General features: G+C 41.7%; 1 protein-coding gene across 2 annotated transcripts in view; it reads right to left on the minus strand.

Annotated features, from left to right (window-relative positions):
• NLGN4X (neuroligin 4 X-linked) overlaps nt 1-18,366 on the minus strand; it is a 296,558-nt gene that overhangs the window by 216,811 nt on the left and 61,381 nt on the right. For both annotated transcript variants that reach the window (XM_055338876.1, XM_055338877.1), the window contains exon 4: nt 8,012-8,800. In XM_055338876.1, coding sequence (XP_055194851.1) covers nt 8,012-8,483 — 472 coding nt within the window. In that variant the 5' untranslated portion in view covers nt 8,484-8,800. The remainder of the gene's footprint in view (nt 1-8,011; nt 8,801-18,366) is intronic.

An 18,366-nucleotide genomic window follows, 5' to 3' on the forward strand; every position in this document is an offset into this window, starting at 1 on the left:
TCTCCTCTGTTTGTGCTCTCCCTCTCTCAAATAAAGAAATAAAGTCTTCAGAAAAAAAAGGATGAAATGCAGACAACTTGTAAAACATGCTACAGTGGAATTTGATCTCATTATTATGTGATTTAAGCTCAAAAGGAAAGAACTAGTCTAAGTGGATATATTTCAAACATCTAAATTTTCTTAGGAGGGATGCAATTTTCTCTCTGTGGTTTGCTACTATTTTTGAATCTAAACTATTTTTAGATATGCGAAATTAATATAACTGTATTTCATATTATCTGGATGGATACATTACAAAACATAGTGATGAAGGTATTTCAGCAGATAAAAAATTGGGGAAGACAGGCACTTTTAATAATTTTTTTTTAATTTTGGGAGATAAAAGTACATTTGAGTTCGATAAGAATAGGACCTTATGTTCTTCGATTTAACCTCACCACACAGTCTGCTGAGAAGAAAAATGTGCATTAGAATTCCTTGGGATGGAATTCCAGTTATGAATCCTCCGATATCAAAAATATAGCAATGCAAAAAAACACCCAAGTGAGTGCTTTGCATGTTAGATTATCCTATCGATGCACCTTCCTATCATTTTGTTAGGTTTTATCTCTCCCTCCTCCCCATTTTTGCACTTTTTATGTCTTGGCCCAACTAGAGAAGCAATAAACAAGGAGCTTACCGTGGGGGACTCAGAAACCATTTCCTCGCCGCACAACATTTGTGCGTATGCCTTGTGTATGTGTGTCAGGCTCAGTGGGAAACTTTCCATTGTGGATCTTCAATGCAACACATCAACTTACAGATTGTTTTACTTTTTTTTTTCTTCTTGAAATCCTAGAGAACTCCCTGAATTCTTCTGCCCACTGATCCTTTCTGAAATTCGAGTTTTGCTGGGGCTCATTCATTTTCCAAGCAAAGAGCTTCCAGTTCCTCGTATCACCACTTGGACTGGCTCAATGCCTCGTATACGGTAAGTGCAAAGAGTCATTTTTCAATCAATGATTTTTATTGTTTTATTTTTTTTTTCAAATCAATAATTTTTAAGTGAATCTGCTAGGAGGGCTCTAAAGAGAGTACAGATTGAAAGAGAGAAGAAAAGACAAAGAGTCAGAGTTGAGATCAGGAGATTAATAGAGTACATGGCGTGAGCTGGGATGAAAAGTCAACTCGTAGCAGGTGGATGGGATGTTAGGTGAATACTGGGTGTTCACTCTGGGACGGAGTGAGGATTAGGTCCCAAAAGAGATGAAGCAGATGTAGCTGAAGACACCAATTTAAGGAAGAAAGAGTTAATGAACATTTTCATATCTTGTGGAAACACATCACAAAGAGCTCCTCTGCTTAAGAAGCGCCAAAAGCGGTGTTCCAGCTTTTTTGATGGGAATACCCTCTCCCCTCAGGGCAAACCTGAGTATTGTGCTCATGACCCCATTCATAGCAGACAAGAGGGTGTTTTGCTTAACTGAGACATCCGAGGGTTTGGGAATTCAGAGAGGAGGGGGCAGGATAGTAGTTCCCACATTCAACTGGACTTTTCCAGAAACCATAATGCACTTGATCTTAATTGAACTGTGGATATCTGTTGTTGGCTTTCCTCCAACACCTCACACACACACACACACACACACACACACACACACACCATACAACTTCACTATCCAAATATCCAAAAAAGTCAGATATGCAAAATCTCCCCCTTTAAAAAAAAAAAATCTGCTCCCATGTTGTGGAAACCTATTTTTCTGAACCTAAACATAGAACAATCCGATTGAATTAATAAAATAGAGATTCTTCGTCTTCATGTATCTTAACAAGTATTAGTGGTGGAAGAGACCACTCAGACGTCCCCCCAGCTTGTCGCCTGTGAGTTCAGTATGTGATTTGGAGGTCTGATTTATTTATGTAGGGCCATTGCTTTGCATCTCACACATCTGTGGTCCTTGAATCCGAAACTAAGGAAATCTCGGCTTCTGGTCACTTTTGCTACGATTTGGATGTCAATGTACCAAGGAGAAGGGTTCTCACAGAGGAGGGAATGTGAAACAAACCCAGTACGAAAACAGCCTGGTTTAGGAGAATGAAAACACACGGTGGGAAGGCTAGGAGCTACTCCCAACCATCCTACCCAAGAAACTGAATTTGCCAGTGAACGATCACGTAAGATTAATATTAAATTCACGTGAAATTAAATGTGAGACCTATTGATCTTTTTCAATTCATAAGTTTTCCTATAATTCTATTGTTAGTCATATTTTACAATTCTACAGCGGCTTACTCCAAAGTTGCTCTAACCTAAACAGTCGGGGGAGGTATACCAGTAGTATTATTATTACTAATAGCTGAGGTTACTAAACACTGAGAAGGTTTAATGTCTCAGCCAAGACAATATGGAAAATAAACGACCGTGTCCAAACTAGCAGTATCGCTTGGCAACAAATAAAGCTATCCGGTGTCCTTGGAGGTAAGAATGAACAAGTAAATAACGAGCAAATTGTTGAAAATGGACAGATTCTAGGTGGCCAGTCACATGCCCAGTTTCCATCTTAAACGTTTTTGTTCTGTTTTTTGCCTTTCTTTTTTTTTTTTTTGTAATATTGTTTATGATATGCACCATATGGCAAGTCGGGTTTTTAACACATTCTACATAATGGAGACTTGTTCTAATTGTGAGAAACATCTAAGTTGCAAGTGGGATGGAGTTACAGTTCATCGGATGGAAAACAAGGAATCATTCTCTTCTTAGGGAGTGATTTTGCTACATTTTCCAAACAAGCATAACTCATACCACCGAAATAGTATTTCGTAAACATATATAATTCCTTAACCCTCAATAAGGGTATGATTCTATGTTCCAATGGGCGAGATCTTCTAAGCCAGCGGAGAAATGCGTGTTATCAGAAATCCACACCAGTTTAACCTTCTTCACAAAATATTGAATTCCACTCAATGAATCCTTGTCAGGGAGATATTTGTCTAATAAATCTCTCATAATTATCTTCCCTTACAAGCTACGTCTATAAAACGTCAAACATCCGGGTGACACATGAAAATGGCAATCGTTGAATTGTTTTCACATAGTTGCAAGCTGATGTTGATTGGTTAAAACATCTGTCTCATTGTGTTAACTCACTTAAGTTTTACTGTGTCACCTGGATTTTGTCACTATCTGCATACAATTGGACTATCTGGGCCTTGATGAGGAGAGAAAGGAAATTAATTTCTCCTTTATCTCACATAAAGAGAGGAGTACTATTGTCTTTGGATGTTCTAAGGCATTCTTCCAAGAAATGAATTTTAATGCTTTCTTGATGATTAATTTCTGTAACTCACATAGGATGCTGGAAATTCATTTCACAAGTGGGGCTGAAAATGACAAAGCTCAGGAATAAAGCAGAGTGGAATAATTTCTCTGCTCTTTTAAAAAATTATATTCCCTTCTACTAAAGTCCTAGTACTGTCAGAAATGATGGTCCCTTGATCCTATTCCTCCAGCTGACCTGTCCAGGACTATGGTCAATAATTATAGATAATAAACATGTATTAGGCACGGGATTAATATTTGCATTAGACCCCATATGCACATGCAGTTTCGCTGATATGTTCTGCTTCCCTTTTTGACGATTAATTATGTTCCACTAACATGGGACCACTGAGTGGTTACGTGTGCAGGATACGAGGGTAAGCACTTTATATGGATTAAGGCCTTAACCTCCCAGCGCATCTCAGTCATACACACAGCAAAATGCGAGACTCATACAAGCCCAGCAACCTGCCTACAGTCCCTCAGCTGCTAAGGGGACAAATTTTGAATCCAGGCAGGCACGTTCCTAGGGCTATTCCTCCAAGCTCAGCCAGAGGAGGGAATCAAGAATCAAATTTACATTACAAAGCATGAAGAATACAAAAAAAAAAGCATAACGAATCACTTTGCCCAGAGCAGATCAGATCCTGAGGCCAAGAGTGGAAGAGCAAGGAGCCCAAAATATTTTGCTACCATGGGTGCAAGCAGGACCAGAAGCCATTTAGAGGTCCGGCCGTTGTCGTGCGTGAGATTTAATGGACATAAAAGGACAATTTGGATGTTTTGCTGTAGGTCATTCAATGACATGGACTCTGGAAATTAGTTTTAGATGCCTGGGTAAATTTAAATGGTCTCTTTATGATGTCCCTGTGGAAAATCACTGTATTTCCTAAATATGGCTTTTAGTAGGATTTGCCCTGTTACACTAACACGGTGAACAAAAAGACTGGGTACATACACCATAAGGTTAATGCCTCAAAGCTGCAAAGTGTCTCCCAACAAACTGGGGCCTGCATTGTCTCCTTGGCAGGCATGTGCAGGAGCAGCAAATTTTAACTACCGGGCATTAAGGTACAAGTGTTTTTTCTATCATACTTGAGGTTGAAAGGGAAGCAAAGAAGAGTCTCTAATGGGAAGGGGTTCAGAAGGCTCGAAGCAAACACAATTTTTTGGCCATTTCTTTGTTTTCACTGAGGGTAGAGACTACCATGCATTTCAAATAGTGCTGTTAGCACTAGGCCGCAAACATGAGCACTTCGGAGGCAGCCAATGGGTATGACCCTACAGCTTCATAGATCAGAGCTTGCACGGGGCTAAAATGAAGGTGGTGAGCTGGGTTACGCAGCTTCCTGGGCCCCTGGGGAGAATCCATCTCCTGGTCTTTTCAACCTTCTAGAAGCTGCCCATATTCCCCGCCTCCTGGCTATATCCCATCCCCAAAGTCAGAAAGCTCAGCTGGGTCCTTATTACACAGTTGCATTCTGGCTCTGATGTGTTTTATCTTTCTGTTCCACAATTGAGGGGCTTTGTAATCAAATACTGGGCCCTGCCAGGTAATCCAACATATACCCCCTTTACTGTCAAGTCAACTGATAAGCAAATATAAATACACCTGCTATCTAAATTCATTCCCCTTTACCACGGATGGCCAGAGAGTAACAGCTTCCAGGGAGGAGAATGGAGGCCTCTTTGGGGAGGCCATGCTCTGCCTACAAGTGTGTGGCTCCCCAATTAGGAGTTCTCATGTCTGTTGTAATCGTAACATCTAAAGCATGCCTGGCACATAGAAGAGACTCAGAAGTATTTTTGGCAGTCAAGTGAAGTTGTGCCTGCACATCGCCCACACGCTCTGAGGGATGCAGAAAGATAAATCTAAAAAACTGAAGTATCAAAGTGGAATTCTGAACTCCGAATACCCAATATTGCTGCGTACGCCGTTAAATAAATGCATGGATATAAACTAAGACAGCCCATAAAGGGAGGGCTTTGGAGGAATCAGTACGATGCCATCATTTCAATGTGTTATTAAGGACGGGGAGTTGATTTCATTAAGTGAATAACCAATAATTAAATAGCTAAAGCTCCACACTGATTCTCAAATGGATGCAAATATTTAAAAGAAAGAAAGAGAGAGAGAGAGAGAGAGAGAGAGGATGGGAAGAAGGGAGGATAGAAAGAAGGAAGGAAGGAAGGAAGGAAGGAAGGAAGGAAGGAAGGAAGGAAGGAAGGAAGGAAAAGAAAGAAAGAAAGAAAGAAAGAAAGAAAGAAAGAAAGAAAGAAGAAGAAGAAGAAGAAGAAGAAAGAAAGAAAGAAAGAAAGAAAGAAAAAGAAAAGAAAGAAAAGAAAAGAAAAGAAAAGAAAAAAAGAAAAGAAAAGAAAAGAAAAGAAAAGAAAAGAAAAGAAAAGAAAAGAAAAGAAAAGAAGGAAAACCAAAAAACTCCTGACCCAACAGGCTGTGATTTGTAGTTTGTACAAACTTGGAAGCATCTACCTTCACTCACCAGCAAAATTCCAATATTTATATATTGTAGGAAAACAGATTCCACCTTTCAGGCCCTATTGGGTTCCTGATTCTCCTGTCAAGACCCCACAAGATACGATAGGCAAACACGCTCTGAAAAACCTGGGAATGTAAACAGGTGGCACTGGGTTTATTGAACGGTTCGACTGCTTTTCCATTGGGGAGCATTTTTCACAGTTTTCTTTTTTTTTTTTTTTTTTCACATTTTTCTATTCCTAAATTCCTATTCAGTGCTGAACCGCAATGAAATGGCCAAATTATTTATGGTTTCGAGCTACACAGTTGCACTTCTGCGGTGGTTCTGTAATCAGGGAGCTTACTGGTTTCTCTCAGCAGGCAGTCTCCTTGGGCCCAACCTGCCCGGGAATGGAGGGGGCGCAGGGACGGGGCCTTGGAAAGCCACCAGCTCCTACACACCCACAGGTCAGGGGTCGTGGGAGAGAAATTTTGATATTTTATCCTTTTTTGTTCTCCTGGTTCTTTTACACTTCTCCTCCTTTTAATTTTTAATTGTATTATTTTTTATTTGCATAGCTCATGACCCAGGTGGCTTCTGAAGTGAGGCATAGTGCTCACTGGTTGTGGGTACAGTCGGCTTTCCCCAGACCCATGCCCAAGGCATGATGTGCGCAATTACGGCATCCGAGGGCCACGTTCACTCCTTGGCATCACATTCAGACCTAGACTTTGCAGGACAGTTGTGCGGTCTATTACCATAACCACCACGGCCACCCTCCAGAGGCGGCTGATACAACAAAATGCCATCTTTCCATTCCTTTCTGTGGGTGTTCTCGGGGATCTCGGTAACCAACAACCCCAGCCTGCTGTTCCATGACACGCTACTGGAGCTACCTTTTAGCATTTCCATGGAGAAAGCACAATATGGCAGGTCCTGCACAACTTTGGAGATTGTGGGTAACATAATCACTTGTTTCAGACCATCCACTGAAAAATCATCCTCCGTGGATTAAAGGGAAATAAAACAAACAAAATGAAATTTCTCCCCTAAAAGTCACAAAGGACACACTTTCATTTCTACCGTAGACAGATGTCTATGACTCCTGTAAATCACTTCTTTTAATTACAGCAAGATTTACATTCCAGGCTTTTCTCTTTCCTTGTCTAAAAATAGCATATGCAAATGGTAAATGAGAAATGTGTTCCACATTGTAGTATGACTTTGGTTAGCCTTTATAAATTTTTTTTTCATCTGAAATGTACACCGAGAAGGAGATAATAAAATTTTACTACCATTGGATTAAATTAATAAATCAAACATTATTTGTTTTTTTTTTTTTACCAGATTTTCACTGCTGTGTTATTGAAAACAAAGGGGCCATTTCATTCAAGCAAGCACACTATTTCCTAATGTAGCTAGAATCATCGAAGGACACACATTTTCCATTGGATTTCTGTGACTATTGCGAGGAATTAAGGTGCAAATTGATGTTAGCAACACAGATTCTAAACAATGAACTCCAACCATTTCATGAAATGGAAATACCCCTTGCTTCTATATTTAAAATAATCAGCACTTTTTCTTTCAAGACTCAATAGGAAGGAAGGAAGGAAGGAAGGAAGGAAGGAAGGAAGGAAGGAAGGAAGGAAGGAAGGGAGAAAAAGAAAAGAGAGAGAGAGAGGGAAAAAAGGTAAAATCTTAAGTCATTAAAGCAAAAGAAACTGCCTTATAATCTTCAGTTTGCTAACTTGAGCATGACAATGTTCTTAATTCTATTGTTTTCTATAGATTTCATTTTCCTGTTGGATGAATGCAGGTATAATATCCGGTGCATGGAGCTTGCTTCTCCCTCTGCCTGTGTCTCTGCCTCTCTCTCTCTCTGTGACTATCATAAATAAATAAAAATTAAAAAAAAATTAAAAAAAAATATGTAGCACTATATGCTGACACCGGTGGCCAATCGCAAGTAGTCACTGTAACCCCGCTAAAAAGGCCACGGATGACTATAATGAAGCCATTAATTACAGCATTGTCCATTTCCTAGATGCTCCATAAATAACAACTGTAATGATTTACAGGTTAGGGTAACGGCTGCATTCAGAATATGAAAGAATAAATAAATAAACGGGTTGTAGAAGAAACAAATCATGCACAGGACATTCTACAAGCCTCCCGCCAAATCTGACAGCGAGTGGGCAGGTGCGGTCTTCTGTTTAAATAAAGTACTTACCATCCTCCGTGGGCACGTAGATGTTTAAATAGAGGCAGTCTTCATTTTGGTCTTGAACGTAGGTCATTAAAGTATCCAAATTGGCCGTAAACCAGATGGGCAGCATATCATGCAACAAAGACCTCTCGTCCAGGTGTTGGGGGCACACGGCCGCGAACTGGGTGGCATTTCGGACTCCAGTCCATGAGGACGGGGGTTCTGGGGGCTGAAACCTCCTCTCTCCGGTGGGAGGCGAGGCGTACGGGACCCCCAGGTATTGCTCCACTGGACCCAAAATCTCATTGGGCAATGGTGTTCTTAGGCCTCGGATTTTGCCATAATTTGTGTTGACGACTGGATACTGTGCTTGGCTGTCAATGAGCGTGAACCGAATGGCAAGCGCGGTTATCCACAGGAGGACGTTGGAGTTCAACATGACGCAGACCGGGGTGAAGAACACTGGCAGCCATAACAGTCCCTTGGGTCTCGACATTGTTCACTGCCACATCCGCAGGGGCCTGGGGGACACAACTCCAAGTAAACGAAGCCGCGAAGCAAGCCTGCGGACAGAGAGGGCTTTCCAGGGAGCCAAGGACCCAGGACAGGAGCCTCCGGGATGGGTCATAGACAGAGCCCGAGGTTAAGAACAAAGCCAGCTGTTTCCTCGGCAGCCCATTGCGAGAGAGGGCAGCCCTCTCTTGGTCCTGGAAGTGAATTCCAGCAAGTGTGAGGCTCCAAGGATGCGGTGACCATTCGACGCCTCCCAAGGCTAAGGATTCCTTAGGAACAGTCCGAGGCCCAGCAGTCCGCCTAATGGGGAAAGAAAGCATATGAGGACAATGAAGCCAAGGGAAGCCATGCGACCCCATCTGCTCCGTGCAACCCTCAACATCTCCCCATGACAGTCTCATTCACTGATGAATCTGCCTACCCACGTCCCCACGTGGTAGATTCTGGCAAGAACACAACTTGCCTTAATTCTTGGTCGGCTCCCCATTACCTGGAATGTTGCACCATATTTAGAAAACATGCAACAAGTCTCCGCTGAGTTGACAAACAGAAATTATACATCTTGTTCAGATGACGGTAACGATGTCGCCCAACGTCACTCTTATGTACAAAGGCCGGCCACTCAGTGGTAGGTACCCCCCAAAACGATGTCTCTCAAATGTCTAAGGAAACTGCCACTTTTCCCTAAGGGGATATGGATGGAGCCTGTCAAAGGTTTGGAGTATGAGAAAAGGAGAAGCGGGGGACCAGGCCAAACTGGCTTTATGACATGCGGATACATATCAGCTACGCAAAACAAGCATGACCGTATGGAAGAGGTGTAGGCTCTGGATTCTAAACCTTTTTGGGCTACTCAGTGGCACATACCTTTAGGGTACAGACAGCGTCAGCCTGAAACTGCAGTTTCTCATAAAACCTGAGCAAGACGGTACATGGCAAGTACCTGCTGCAGTGCTTGTCCCACCAGGATATCATTCATAATACTAAAAAGCATTGATACGGCCATCCCGATCGTCACGTAAGCCATCCACCATAAACCTTTCACCTCGCAGCCCATTTTCTTTATTTTCGTTTGTTTTTGCAGCTTCCTTTAAAAGCTGATGGAACACCTGAGTTACCCTCCCGTTGAGTGTGACCTCCTCGACCTGTCTCAATGTGGACCATAGGACTCTCACTAGGTAGGTCATTCCTCTTAGGACAGTAAAGAATGCTGTGCACGGGACAGCCCAGGTGGCTCAGTGGTTTAGCGCCGCCTTCAGCCCAGGACCTGATCCTGAAGACCCAGGATCGAGTCTCACGTCGGGCTCCCTGCATGGAGCCTGCTTCTCCCTCTGCCTTTGTCTCTGCCTCTCTTTCTTTCTCTGTGTCTCTCATGAATAAATAAATAAAATCTTAAAAAAAAAAAAGAGTGCTGCTCACGAGTGGGAGCGTATTGCTCATGATCCATGAGGGATGGAAAACATGACATTAGGTGTTGCAAACAGTATACATTTAAATAGAGCGTTCCTCAACTCGAAAACGGACAAACGCAAAAGATATTCCGGGTGATTCAGAGTATTTCTGGGGTAGAATATAATTACACATTTCATTTAAGTGGACAGTTGAGTGGAATACATCAATAAGCTCTTAGGTTTTTTGTTTTGGGGTTTTTTTGCTTTTTGTTTTAATGAAACCTATTAGAGATGGATCTGTCACGGAGCTATACACCTCTGGGGGAAATCCATAGCCCATGACCTGGATGGGCCACGTCCATCAGAACTGAACGAAAATGCCCTCGAACTCTGGGTTGTAACGTCGAAAGTGAAAAATACCGTCACACCAAATGTTGGGTGTACGTGTTTGCTTCTATCTTTGAATTCTGCTGTAGACAACGTTTGGATTTCTGCCACACGGAGATCCAATTTCTGAATAATTAGGAGGCAGACAAGAACAAGAAAGGGGTGATGACATGTTTGAAATCTTTCTGTTTTCCTGAAAGCCCTTCTGCTTCTGAACCAACATTAGCTGTTCCTTCTGGAGCCTCCCTGGTGATAGAAGGAGACGCCATGGATTTGGGATTCTGAAAGACCTGGGTCTTCAGATGCCACCTCTGTGAGCTGATGAACTGAGCCCACCTGCCTGGACTTGACGTAAATGGTGTGTCATGCCTTCCTCATGGGGTGTGGAGAGCAGGAATGAGGCAATATGTAGAGGTGGAGGGCAGACACATTGCCCACTCTATAAACACAAGGTGCTGGGATGCTGAACGTGGATGCACTCAAAAGAACCATACGTACAGAGACAAAATGCACAATGAAGTCAGCCAGGTGTTGGTGCTGAGCAAGTCTAGAGCAAGGAATTTACATTCTTTGTGTCTCCCTTTACTGATCTGTTCATAAATGTTTAAGAATCAAACGAGATTGGGATGCCTGGGTGGCTCAATGGTTGAGCATCTACCTTCGGGTCAGGTCGTGACCCCGGAGTCCCAGGATTGAGTCTCACATTGGGCTCCCTGTGAGGAGCCTGCTTCTCCCTCTGCCTGTGTCTCCGCCTGTCTCTCTCTGAGTCTCTCATGAATGAATGAATGAATGAATGAATGAATGAATAAATAAATAAATAAATATTTTTTTTAAAAAAAGAATGAAATGAGGTCATCCACATGAGGCAGCACACAGTCCCTGGAACACAGAGCTTAGTAAAGGTAGGACTTAAAGGTTAATGGGTTTATGCCAAGACCTACAAGGTTAGTTCCACTGGGAATTCTGGCCCACTCAATAGTTCTCCAACTCAATATGGATGGAAGTACCCACGAACCACAAAAACATTAAGAGTGCACAAGTGGGGCCACCCTAGCCTTCATGCTGAGTCCAATGATCAAGCCTCTCCTCTGGCCATATCTACCTCCTCACAGGGTTCTGAGGGCCAGAGAGAGATCATGGGCCAACAGGACCCCAGAGAAGGTGCCCAGGGGCGTGTGAGCCCCTTCTAGGTAATGTAAGTTCGGAGCCATCTTATTTATTTCCTCAATTTTTGAAATTTGGCTAATTTGCACACAAGTCACACAATCTGAAGCCCCTGATTTCTCAGCCTCAGCACTGTTGACAGTATGGACCATATGGTTCTTTTTGGTGGGCATCGTTCTGTGTCCTGTAGGGGTTGGAGCAGCCTCCCTGGTCTCCACCTACTGGATGCCAGTAACACATCCCCACTCAATTTTAACTATCCAAGATGTCTCCAGACATTGCTAAATGACCCCTGGGGGTGCATCACCCCACAGTGAGAACCACAGGTGTGAGTCATACAAGACAGAATTCTGGTGGCCATGTAAATGATTACATATGTGTGGGTACGAGTAAACAAAGTGTGTGTGTGTGTGTGTGTCACACTCAATTTATTTATTTATTTATTTATTTATTTATTTATTTATTTAGTCAACTTCAAAAGCTTAAGCAATACAAGTAACGAAGAATTTTAAAATAAATCTATTAAATATGCATCATTATCATTAAAAAAAAACCCTCTAAAGTTAACCAACCAATATATTTGGGAACAAAAAAAAATAAAAGAGTTCCCATATAAATCTCATGTACTGGAAAGTTTTTCACAAAGGGTGAAATGTTGTTATATATGCATATAACATATATAATTAGCATACATTATATATATAGCATAGATATATCCCTTTTATATGTTACACATTTTTTTTATTTTTTTCCAAAATAAAAAGGTCACGCTAGAAAAGGGATTAGCTGAATAAAACATTTGAATGAAAAAAAAGTAAAAATCATACCTTCAGTGAACACATACAGCTGGAAAGTTAAGAAGGGCTCTATCGCATGCTTTCTCTACAAAGGCTGCAAACCGAGGAATAGCTCAGAGTGGCATGTCGACGTGATTTATAACTTGATTGGCTAGTTTAGAATGATTCTGTACAGGGCAGTCATTCCGCCTGAGATTGTAATTAAGACAAGGCTCAAACTATCCAGGCACATCAGAATATAAATGGGTCAAAATCAAAGTCGCAGTACATTTGTCCCCAGAGTGTGCATCCTTCACATTGAGATTGCTTTAATGTTAAAATACGTATTATTTCATTAAGATGAGTCCTAACCAAACTTGTTTTGGTATTTTGAACCAAGAAGGAATAAAATCACATCTCCCAGGGAGGGGATGCAAGGCTTTCCTTTTTCATGCCCTGACAAATACATTAGAAGACAGAGAACTTAAAAAATAATAAAAAATAAAAAAAAAGAAGACAGAGAACTTTGTGAATGCATCTTCAAAAACCCAACCTCCCATCCCCCCAAAAGGGAGAGGATGAATGAGCTGGAAGCAGCCCTCCTCCGTGCTACTCTCTATATACACGGAAAGCCGGAGACTCAGTGTGGGTTTTGGTGCCAAGAGGTGCTGTGAAGATTCACTTGCATCTGACGTTATGAAGCATCAGGACAATAAGAACAGCAAGCTCTGGTCCTTGCCCAAATTAATGAGCTTGTACAACCATCCTCCTGTACTGATGACTATGAGAGCCTGAGACAACCGTTCTTCAAACTGTGAGCAACCTATAGACACGTCTGATTCCCTTTCCCTTTTTTTATGGGGAGGACAGACACCAACATTTTACAGTGCCTGAGGGGGGTGTGGTTCATCTTTTGTTCTAGAAGACAGAGCTTGGCCATGAGGTAGAACCAGTGAACCTGGTTACCTAGAGGCACCAATTCCACTTTGTGCATGGGCTTACAACAGACACACACCTGTCAATCCGTACCAAGATTCACTCAATGCCAGCCATCAGCCAATTGGTAAATTATTTGCATATATTTATATTCTGGTCTTATCTCCTAGGTGAGCAAAGTTACAATCTATCATCTTTTGCCAACTGTGATAGCTCATTGCGCATTGACCTCTGCACCTTCTTTCACTTCCGAAAATTAGATCCCGTACAAATCCGCCATGGTGAGCCACGACGCTTAGATGTAAATAAAGTAATTGGAGAGTCAAATAAAGAAGCCAAGTGTACGATCTTCAGGGTGGTTTTGCGCTCAACTGTAACCTCAGAGCATCAGCTCCAACACCTGCCCCCCTACTTCTGTTCTTCCCCTGAAGACTAATGGGCCAGGAACTCATCTAAGCCACAGTTGAAGGAAGTGGAGTTTCCAGCAAGAGGATCTACAGAATCCAGTCTAAACCCGAAACAAAGAGGTCATACTTCCTATATGGTCCAGTCAAAACTGACTGGATAGAAAAATATTCAATAGTATGCAGCCCCAAAATAGGATTAGGAATAAAGCATGGATTTTTTTTCTAGAATAAATGTGGAGAGGAGGACCTACAATAGCCAAAGAAATAAAGTAACACCAAAACCTAGTCACTGGTCAGTACGTACTTCATCAAGATCAACACTCAAGGTAATGGGGATACAGCGGGGGAACAAGATATAATCCCAGCCCACTACACGGCTGCATTTTCATGAAACTATCCCTAACTGTGCTGCTTATTTTCTTATGTCCTGCACATTCAGAGCAGGCACAGGGATCAGCATGTAGGAAAAGCTCATTAAACACTTGATTTTCTGTGTCTAATTAAACTGTTACCAAATATGATTTCCAAACCTAAATCAAATAACTTGCAAATATCTCCAGGGTGTCAGTGGACTTCTCACCAAACTCAGTCATACATCTTCAAAGTCAAACCATCATGTCTCCTGACTATTGTCACTTAGATACCTTGCAATGTTCTAGAAATTCTTTTCTTTTTTTATCCACTCAAATTACCTCCATATTTTGTTCCATATTTTAATAGCTAGTATTGTTATATTTTTTCAGTTATTCAGGCTAAATTAAAAACCATCTTTGGTGGCTCTCCTTCCATGATTCCATGCAGCAATCTCTCAAATCTGCCAAGGGTCTCCTAGGACGGGAGGCTTGACCTCATTCGTTATTGGCAAAATACAGAAGAGATCAGAAAGGATTAGCAAAAACGCAGAAGACAAATGGTACCATGTGTTGAGCAAAGACGTGGCGCAACTAGAACCTCATACCGTGCTGGTGAAAATTAGTACAATCCCAAATGGAAACCAATTTTGCGTGCCATGGGGAGTCGAGCATGCAGAAGACTTTTGAGGTGACAAACATGCACACACGCAGAGAGACACATATCCATACTACATGGTATAGGTATGGTCTCTATTTTTCCTATAGAGCTTCTTTCTTTAAAAAAAAATTATAGATTTATTTGAGAGAGAGGCAGATTAGAAGCAGGGGGAGGGGCAGAGTGAAAAGGAGAGAGAGAATTGCCAGCAGACCCCACATTGAGTGTTGCAGAGCCTGATGTAACGCTCGATCTCATTACCCTAAGATCATGACTGCGCCAAAACCAAGACGCTTAACCAACTGAGCCACCCAAGAGCCCCTGGAGAGCTTTTTAAATACTTGTGTCTGGACACATGCACCAGAGTGTCTATGTGCAGCCATACTCACGGGAACAAACAAACTAGGATAATCCAGACGTCCATTAACAGGGGAATGGACTAATAAATGTTGGCATATCCAAAGAGAATACTACACAATAGTGGAAAATGAATAAAATACAGACATGTATCAAAATGGAGAAATCTCAAAAATTAAAGGCAAGTCACAGAAGAATACGTAGGTGTGCTTCTGTGTATATGACACCATATAAAACTAGACAGGACATTGCTTAGAGCCACTGGGAACAGATTATTCTGCAGTGAAGCAGGAAGACCTGACTTTAGGATATGCATAGATATGCAAAGATATCGATAACCTTCTATTTTGTAGTCTGGCAGTGGGTATGTGTTTAATTTTTATTTTTAAATAAAATACATATTATTCATATATTTATATATAGTGCACATTTTACAAGTATGACTCTTTAAGAATATCAACTTTATTTTTTTTTAAGATTTTATGTATTTATTTGAGAGAGAGGGCAGGGGGGAAGGGAGAGAGGGAGAAACAGACTCCCCAGTGAGCAGGGAGCCCAATGCAGACTGATCCCAAGACCCTGGGATCCTGACCTGAGCGGAAGGTAGACCCTTCACCACCTGAGCCACCCAGGTGCCCAAGGATGCAAATTTTCATCAAGAGTTCCATGCCTATATGGGTTTCGCTCAGTAACTTCACTCCCCATGAGCTATCAAAACAGATTTTAAAACTGAAGGAAAGATAGAAGCTGTTTTCTCCCAAGTTGTGTTATGAGCCCCTGGGAGGATAGGCCATCCGCTGACATGTCCGTAAAAAGCAGCAGTGTCCTGGCGGCATCGCTAACAGGTAGAGTCAGGTCACCTAAGAGCGCTGGCTACCGCCCTGGTCCCTAATTAGCCAGGTGACCTCTGGCTCATCACTTGGTGCCCAGGGCTTCCACTCCCTGAGCTGACAGTGGAGGGGCTCCGACAAAGTCACCTCGTAAGATGCCTTCAGCCTGAGGATTCTCTGAAGAGTGTGAGGACACTATTATCTTCAGAACAGAGTGTTCAGGAAGTATGGAAGCCAGTGGAACAGAATATTCTGCAGTGAAGCAGGAGGACCCAGCTTCAGTGAGATAATTGATCCAGAAAAACACGGGAAGGACTGTTGTGTCAAAAGCAGCTGCAATCGCCTTCCAGCCAAACCTCTAAAAAAGGAAGTTTGCGATACCACAGGACATATATTAGAGAGGTAAAAACATCAGCATCACTTAATTCACCTGACGCCTTCATCAAGGTTCGGAATGAGGGGCGCCTGGGTGGCTCAAGGGGCGAAGTGTCTGCCTTCAGCTCAGGTCATGATCCCAAGGTCATGGGCTCCCTGCAGGGAGCCTGTTTCTCCCTCGGGCTCTGTCCCTCACCCTACTTGCGCTCTCTCTCTCTCAAATAAATAAATGAGTAAAATATTAAAAAAAAAAAAAGATTCAGAATGAATATTCTCTTGTTTCCAATACCCATTGGCTTACTGGATGACTTGTTCTGTATCAATAATCTACCCCCCTCCTCTCTCATCTAACTATATGGAGTTCTTTCATATGTTTATTTTTAAACTTGATATATGTATTATACTTATATGTACACACACATCGTCTATGTTACATATAACACACCTAATATATTATATAGAAACTATATATCCCATATACACAAAATTTTAAACATCTAAATCTACTAATCCCAACTAATAATGTAATATGAATATGCATGTATATGTCTGTGTGTCTCCAAAACAAGTCACTCAAATACTAAACCCCTTCGGTTCAAAAATTATGCCTTCTCCATCCTTTGTAAATCCCCACAGTCTATTGTTCAATGTGCTTTATGTTGTAGGTAATTAATAAAACCTGTTATACGTGATGTTGATTATCTCTTTCCAAATAGAGGGTTCTCAGCATGAGCCATTAGAAGAACAAGACTCAAATACGCAAGGACAGTCACTGTAACACCTACTCATCCATGTGTTAAATCCCTGGGGCACCATCTGGAGCTTGGTCAGGAACCTGCCCTCTAGACTCATGCTGCCCACCACTAGCCCAGGCTTTCACTCCAACAGCAACCACAGAGGAAGGTGTAGACCATTAATGCCTCTAGTTTCATATCTATAAAATGGGCAGAGTACAGGATGAAACTCATGGACATCAGCAGGTAGGCTACGTTACGTGGGTTAGAACATATGCGTGTGTGAATATATACCTATAATTATATTTAAATATATTCATTTAAACATACACATATTTAAATGTATATAAACGTATATAAATATGTGCATAAACATGTAAATTTAGAACAAGAAGTCTCCTCCCAAGAAATACTAGCCAATTATAATTACTTTCTGAGGTTCTAGTAAATGCTTCCACTGTGGGACCCACTCCGATAAATATAAAGAGATGCCAATCCAATATTGGCAATAGAGTTGTCTATTAGTTGTCTATTATCTCTAATAGACATAGAGATGTCTTTATCCCAGCTGATGAGATAAAACCTGTATCGCAAAAAATAAAAAGTAAAAATAAATTTTAAAAAACCGTGTATTGCAACTTAAAATTAGGCAAGTGCATGGTCCAATTCCTCCTTCTGTGGGACCACGGGCTTGTGCAGGATGGAATTTAGGATGGCTTGTGTAAAAGATGCATTTAAAACTTTGGGGTTTTTTAGAGAGATCTTCAAGGGTTCTTCAAGCTATGTAATGGAGAAGCTAAGCTTTGAAATTCAAGAATGTGAATACAAGCTTACCAAGATTGATGGAGAGCGGGAAAGATAATACCAGAAGGAACACTCACATTATGTCATAGTTACTTCCTAACTGTTTACATTCATTGCTAGACTATGAGCAATCTAAGGGCAAAGACCAGGGATGATTAATTCTTGCACTTGGAAAACAGAAGGTCTCAGCAGAGGCTATTAAATTAAAGGGAAGAGAAAACATGCAGAAGGGAGTCAGAAGGACATGAAAGGCAGAAGAATTGGCAAGGTCAGGTTCCCCGATGCTCTCCTTAGCTCACCCCGTGTGGGTACCACCACCAGGTACACTCACGCTCCTGACATAAACTTCCTTTGGGCCCCACGATCTAGCTCCCACGATTTCTACCCATAGGAATTTTATCTCGAAAACAAGGAGTCTTGGCTCCCTCTTTGACACAGCAGTAGACCATGATAGAGTCTTTGGCACTCTACCAGTTTCAGCCAACCTCAATGAAAACTAACTAAAAACAAAACAAAACATTCTGATCCAGTTCTGAGACTAAATTTCTCTACACTTCTGCAAGCAAAGGGGTCCTGGGTGCCAGGCACTCTTGCCTAACTATAGAAAGGCTCCATCATAGCTACAAAAGATGGGCAGACATAATCTCAACCACCAAAAGGCAATATTTAAGAGAGGACAGTGACCGACTTTTCCATC

Source organism: Nyctereutes procyonoides, unplaced genomic scaffold (genome assembly GCF_905146905.1).
Source record: "Nyctereutes procyonoides isolate TBG_1078 unplaced genomic scaffold, NYPRO_anot_genome, whole genome shotgun sequence".
In the NCBI taxonomy this organism is placed as follows: domain Eukaryota; kingdom Metazoa; phylum Chordata; class Mammalia; order Carnivora; family Canidae; genus Nyctereutes; species Nyctereutes procyonoides.